At 36.5% G+C, this 7,511-nt stretch overlaps 1 protein-coding gene across 1 annotated transcript; it reads right to left on the reverse strand.

The window, feature by feature from the left end:
• Positions 1-509: 509 nt before the first annotated feature.
• Positions 510-5,597, reverse strand: LOC143628241 (putative chloride channel-like protein CLC-g). The gene is made up of 7 exons (XM_077097881.1): positions 5,461-5,597; positions 4,305-4,505; positions 4,041-4,218; positions 3,691-3,953; positions 3,356-3,625; positions 1,569-2,682; positions 510-809 (listed from the first exon to the last, which is right to left on the reverse strand). The coding sequence occupies exons 1-7, from the start codon at positions 5,595-5,597 to the stop codon at positions 678-680; spliced, it is 2,295 nt and encodes a 764-aa protein (XP_076953996.1). The 3' UTR covers positions 510-677.
• Between the last annotated feature and the right edge of the window lie 1,914 nt (positions 5,598-7,511).

Raw genomic sequence — 7,511 nt, forward strand, 5'->3', positions numbered from 1 at the left:
TTGGTCATTTAGGGGGGTGGCCCCACCATTTTCTCCCCGACACTCATTAACGCACGCCCATTAACATCAGCCCATTAACGATGTGGCGCAGTGCTGCTGGCGTTAAGGCTATGTGTGGTGGAGGGGCTAAAAAATGGAGTTTTAACACGTAGCCAAAGGGTGCGACATGTAGCCCGGGGGCAGTGTTGTAGCCATGCCCTCCCCCCCCCCCCTCCCCAACCAACCAATACTTGATCGTCACGTCAACATGTTCATTACACAACCGGGCGTTGTAGCCCCACAACACGTTGTCTAAGAGAGTGTCACATTGGCTTTAATGACTCTAACCCATCCACAAGAACCAGCCTAACAATATTTGTAAAGTAACTAACGTTCATATTACTTTTTCTGTGTGAATGATATTAATCAATAGTCATGTAATCATTACATTTTGTATACATAAATGTCATATACGAAAGTCACCACTTGAGGTCATTTTCTACGAAATGAAATTTTAGGGTGACTTGTGTGCCTAAATGGTTGGTTAACCATATTTGGGTTTATTAAGTTGACCTAATTTTCTGGCTCATATTACCAAACGTGTATCCAATCCTTTTGTATAAACAATTGTCAACTATTACGCTACGATTTAAATGATCACATAAAAAAAGACCGCCTGTTTAATTTTAATTTTAATTTTAATTTCCGTTCCGAAGAGAAAACCTAAATCTTAATCTTTTCCATTTGCTTTTTGCCAGCGTCGGATGCAAACCTAGTATATGTTCCGGCATGAAATCGTGTCTTGTCAATATACCAACAACAGGCAATCTCTGCAACACGAAACAAACAACAATGTAACAATAATCAATAATTAATTAATTTGTAAAAATAGAAAAAAAAATGAGGCAAAACGGTATTGCCAGGTCAAATAAATACAATATGCAATTATGCATGGGTTGATTTGGATAGTGTTTTATCCAAACGGGTCAAAAATACATAAATCATGGCGATCGGGCTGAAAGTCACTCAAAAGGCTATCCAATATTGACTTTGTAACTATAATTATAAAGTGTTTTTAGTTCTACCAAATTTGGCGTGGCTCGTTTGACCTTTACTAAAAAACCTCGTTTCAACCCTGTTTAACCTATATTAAAAAGACCCGTTTGAGCTGTACTAACCCTTTTCAACCCGTTTGACCTGTACTAGAAAGATCTGTTTCAACCTGCTTGACCAGTACTAAAAATACCCTTTTCAACCCGTTTGACCTGTATTAAAAAGATCGGCTTGACCTGTATTAAAGAGACCCGTTTCAACCCGTTAGAGCTGTACTAAAAAGACCCTTTTTAACCCGTTTGACCTGTACTAAAAACACCCATTTCAACCCATTTGACCTGTACTACAAAAACACATTTCAACCTGTTTGACCTGTACTAAAAGGAACCGCTTCAACCCGTTTAACCTGTATTCAAAGACTTGACCGTTTGACCTGTACTTCAAAAAACCCATTTCAACCCATTAACCTACCCAGCCCATCCTGCCCTAAGAGCAAATTAAACAGTTTAATCAGATAATTATAAAAATATTCTCACCCCAGAAGTTTTAGGCACCACTAATAAGTGTCTCAAACCGAGACCCCTAAAAAGTGTAAGAGCCTTTGCGAGTGACATGGTCTCGACAACCGTATAAGGCGAAGCATTCGTGAACGGATGCAAGTCAACATACATCTCCATCTCCTCTTCAGTCAACCCAATATCTTCAACCTTTTCTGCATTCCCGAAACCCCGCTTTGCAAAATCACTTGATGAAAACCTCTTACAACCATTCACATCAGTTAAAGTTGGATTGACATGAAAAGCTTTCTTCTTTAATAATGTAATAAGATGAGACCGAAGAATCAGCCCATACAAAACCGGAGGCTCATCAACTACTGGAAACCCATTATGACCCGTCGTTCTAAGTGCATGTACAATGTTGGAAACAAGCTCGATCCCGTTAAACACATGAAGTGGGCCCGAGACCGCATCACTCACGGTTAACTGTCTCATGTATGGTTCGACGTGCGTTTCTAAATAAGGAAACCCTTTTAACGTCATAAGCAGGTCGTAAATATTATGGTTAAACGCATCAGCCACGGTTTTGGAAACGAGAAGAACCAGCATTATAAGTGGAAGCAATAACAAATTGTTCGTCAATTCTAATAAAATCACACATAACGAAACCGTCATTCGCATTGATGCACCGAGGAGTGAAGCAGCACCCAAAACTGCAAACAGCCCGTGGTTAAGATTAGAAGACGAACCGATTAACAACCCGATAAGACGTCCATAAGACGCACCTGTCACGATAACAGGTATAAAAAGGCCCGTGGGTGCAACGATTCCGTAACTGAAAATGCTAAGAAAGAAACAGGTGATGAAGAATATTAAAACGGATGTCGGGTGAAACTCGGCGTCGGTGTCTTTGCTAAAAAGGTTTTTGATTGCATCGTCGTTTGTGTTAAAGAAAAGGCTGGCTAGATCGTTGTAATAACCGGGTTGACATTGGAATTTTTTGTAGTTGCCAGATCGGCCAATGGTGGGACATGGTTCAGATGTGCCAGCTGGACACGGTTGGCATGATGCAAGCCACGGTAAGCCGAATAAGAGACAGGAAGTGAGAATGGAAACCGTGCACGCGAGGAGTATTTTATAAGCAGTTCCTTTCCTGAAGTTGTCAATTGTTTGACAGGTTAAATAAAGTGTTTGCAAGTCAACTTAGCCCCGTTTCAACCCGTTAACAAACACATACACCCATCAAAAGATGCAAAATATGCAGGCAGATTGATTACATAACGAACTAAACGTTCGTTGAACTGTTTGTGAACAGTTTGGCGGAAAGTTAGTTTACTTGATAAACGAACGAAAGTGAAAATAACTGTTTGTTCATTTGGTTAAACAAACGGACATGTCTCGTTTGTTTATTTACATTCATTTACATTTGTTTCAGTTTGTTCGTTTATGCATTTATAAAAATTGTTAGGCCAGTTACAATTTAGTCTGGTTTTATTGAATTAAAATATCACTCATTACAATTTAGTCCAACATTACTACTTTTTAGGCCCAACAGATTGATATTCACATTTAGTTTGACTTGGTGTTTGCTCAGTTATGTTCGTTTACATTCATGAACCGGCCGTTTGTACTATTAGAAAACGGGCATAAACGAACATGAACACATTCGTTTCCTTGACGAACGAACACGAAAATGCCCCGTTTGTGTTCAGTCGTTTATGTGGTTAAAGTTAAGTGAACGAACACAAACAACGAACACGTCCAATTCCGGTTCGTTTAGTTTGTTTACAGGTCTAAATTTACATAAAGCCAAAGATGGAGCTTACTCATTGATTAGACTGTAAAACCGAAGAACTTTTCCCAATAAATAGTTGTACAAACTGCCTGCAATGCCTCCAATGATTCCAAGAAGAAGAACCGGAGGCACATCTATAAGATGATAAGTTATATCTACTGATGTAACATCAAAAATTATCAAACCACCGGTCCCAAAAAGTCCACATTTTCCACTTAAACATATGTCAGTTAAAGCTCGAAGCAAAATTGCAACAGTGGCTGTTGAAAAGAAAGCTCTCCACAAAAGGGCACTTCTCCACCTACACACATATGTAAAATGTGACAATTCAACAATGTGCATTAAATCAAGTTACAAAATAATTACCAAGATGCCATTTCTTCAAGAGCAAAAAGTACACCACCAACCGGGGCCCGAAAAGCAGCAGCAATACCAGCAGCTGATCCACACGTTACAAGATCGCGTCGTTCGCGATCGTTATTAAAAAACCTAAGCCATCTCCAAGTCAACCCGTATTTCTTTGACCCTCCCTGACATGTTAGAGCTGCAATGCATGCACCCGTATGCACCATTGGCCCCGCCTTCCCAACATTAAGAGATGATGACACAGCAGCAATACTACCAACGATCTGTCAAGTGTCAACAAGCCAAATCATGTATATGATATAAGTTGATATACATGATTTACATTCTAGAAAACCGTTAATCTAAATCACCTTAACTAACAAAGTTCTAAACGAGAATATTGCAGGTGCATCAACACCATTTAAGTAAGCTTTAACTTCAGGTATGCCTGATCCAGCAGCCTCTGGTGCTATTAAAGTGGTTATCAAACATGCAAACAAAGTAAGGGCTAAGTTCGCAGCTGCAAATATGAGAAATGCTGCCAAGTACCTGTGACAAAGCATACATTATATGTAAAGCATCATTATGTATACAGTTTACAGTTGTTATCAACAGTTAATTACAGCAACTCTAACCTGTTGGCAAGCATCATGTTGGAGGTGATCACAAACTTCTCTCCAGCAATGTTCTCAATGGCTAGGTTATTGAAGAAGCCAATGAGACTTACAGCAATACCAATAACAAAACAAAGGATCCATTTCAAAGATAAGAACTGGAAAATCTGGAATTTACTCCTGCTGCGCCAATCTTGCTTGAAGACATCATTCTCTATGATCCTTAATTAAAAAAGAAAAATGATAACAAGCAATCAAGAAAATTACTAAGAAGATTGTCAAATCACATTGCATAGGGTAAATTCCTAATATATTAGGGCTTCGGTACATCATGGAGTTTAGGGTAAATTCAGTTTCCCCTAATCATAATACAAAAAATTCCTATTCTAGGTTTTCCTACTTTCTACAATTCTAACAAATGCTAAGAAAATTATCATATATGAAAGCCTAGTTACAGTATTCATCATAATAGCCTCCTCCATTATACTGAAATTATTGCAGAGAGAAGACAATAAATTAGGGCAGCAACGTCTGATTAATTCACTAATGCTTGTAGATACTTTGTAGTGATTCACTAGCACAATAATGTACTTTAACCTTTTGTTACAATTCGATCGACTAAAATATAAATTAACAAGAACTAATTATTGGAGCATATTATGTTATTATTATTAGACATTATAAGTGTGAGCTCACGGCACATGCCTTTGGGCACACGTGCCAGGATTCTGACTTAAAGGTTCAGTCATAATCCAATGCACACCGGCTTTTCAACCAAACTTGTGTAAAACTAGCCAGTGTAACACTAATAATGTCTAATAATAATACTAATTGGACTCAACAACATTGAGATAAATATTAAATCATAATCAAGCAAGTAGGTTTCAGTAAGTAAAGTGTAATTGATCATAATACAATGAAATTAGGGAAGCTACTGATTAATTAGCTCTTTGTTTCAATGCCTAATGCTTCACTAGGTTAATCATGTACATGTTTAACCTTCTGCAGTTACAACTTAATGGATTATTAAATTATAAATAAACAGTTGATTGACGTTGGTAATAAAATCGATAACATCGAGATCAGCAGATAAATAATAATAATAATAATAATCAGATTAGATATAAATGAATTGGATTAAATGAGAGAGTAAAAGAAAGAAATAAATAAATAATACTCATAGTCGAGGCTTTGGATGCGGCAAGGATTGGAGCCGATGATGGCAATCTGAGAGGTGGTGTTGGAGGTGGAGCGGCGGAGGTGGAGGAGCGGCGCCGTGATTGATTCTTCGTCCGTCGCCAAGCCATCCGGCATGCTTCCTTCACGCTTATTAGTTGTATTATTATCCCTGCTTCTGCTTCATCTGAGTTTAGTGTGACAACTTTTTTAGATTAATTTTGAATTTTAAATTCATGCAGCTTGAGATAAGTCTTGGATTTGGATGTGAATTAATCATATTAATTTTGCATTATTGTGTATAGCTTTTCTTTTGTTTTACATGCTTTAATAATAAGGTTAAATTATGGCATGTGTGTGTTTTTCTTCATGGTATATTTGGAACACAAGACTTTCTTTTGATTAAGACTGAAAAACTATTTTTCTAAACGCTACTAGTAGCGTTTGAGAAAAAGCCAGAAGATTTTACACTTGAATTTACAATTTTAGTATTTGAACTTTCAGTAACTTTTGTTAATTTATATAATAGTTACATATTTTACCCTTATTCAAAACTAATTACCCCTATTACTCTTTAAAAGTCCATAACTTTTTCACACATTAATATTTTTTAAACACATTACATCATAAAAAAGAGCATTTTATTCTTTTTAATTTGAGTATGATATTGATACTTCTTTACCGGTTATGATTGGCAACAAGTCGAGTCAGACGAACTCGGGTCATGTATAAGACTAAATTAAGGTTGGAATGAGTCGATAAAAAATGGTTAATTTACTTTGGTTCATGTCGGTACGGTTTTGAGTCGAAAGGGGCAAGGCCAAAACATGTTTTAGATAAAAACGGTGTCGGGTCATAAAGGGTTTCAGATCAAAAGAGATTGGTTTAAAATATTATCTATTTGAAATTACTGTATATTTTTGCTTTGTTTCTTGATTTTCGCCACCGATTACACGCTTACTGCCTTTGCACGAAGTACACGTCTGCATTCGGGTTATGTGTCACACCCCGACCAAAGGCGGCGGAACATGCCGTGGTGTAACGATTGTCCATAAGCACATGACACTAATTAAAGTGACAGTATTTAATAAACTCATTTCATTTCACAACATCGAAAATGTCACATAACAATTATCCATAAAATAACCATAAACAAGATATCACAAAATATGGCAAATTGATATTGTTCATTTTTACTAATATCCTAAGGTCTTTGATGTCGTTTTCTTCACAATCATAAATCAACCAAGATGCAAACCTGCAACATTTCATAAAATAAAGTTTGTCAACACAAAGGTCGGTGAGCAATTCATAAGTTTAATCATATTAGTATATAATAAAGATAGCCACAAAACTTGCATACGAAACGATAAATAAAAGTGGTAATTTGGATAAATAGATATCGCTAAACACATTAGCGACACCTAGCTATAAGGGGATGCCAAATAGTCTAGGATTTTATAGTTATCGTTAATTGCATTACGTTAACGACACCTTGCTATAAGGGGATGCCAAATAGTCTAGGATTTTATAGTTCCACCAACCAAAAGCGATAAACACATAGACATATAAGCATAGAACACCAAATCGAGCAATTATTTAAGTAAAGTATACAACTACGTTTGTGGTTTAAGATTCAAATATAAAGCATTTTGTTGAATAAGTATGAAATGTCACCCCCAAAATAAAAGATGAAAAATGGGGTATGAAGTACTCACCTTCAAGTAGTAAACTTGAAAGATGATAATTTGGAGATTTGTCGGAACGACGAGTTTAACGCACAATGCCTAAAAAGAAAAGAAGTCTTGAATTTAGAAAGGTTGTCTTGAAGGTCTTTAAACAAAATAAACGTTGAAAAATGTAAATAATTAAAGTTCAAGGTTTCAAAATGTAACTATTTAAGAATTTATAATAATAACCCTTTAAAATGTTAGTTTGCTCGAAACCGGGTTAAAGTATCTAACCTTAATATTTACTCAACCTATGTTAAGTAATAAGGTGGATAAAATGCAAGAATGCAAATCCCTTTGGAATAAAGATACTAAAACGGGT

The sequence above is a fragment of the Bidens hawaiensis genome, unplaced genomic scaffold (assembly GCF_021521415.1).
Source record: "Bidens hawaiensis isolate Kalapana, Puna unplaced genomic scaffold, B.hawaiensis_p1.1 tig00004839_1, whole genome shotgun sequence".
NCBI lineage: Eukaryota > Viridiplantae > Streptophyta > Magnoliopsida > Asterales > Asteraceae > Bidens > Bidens hawaiensis.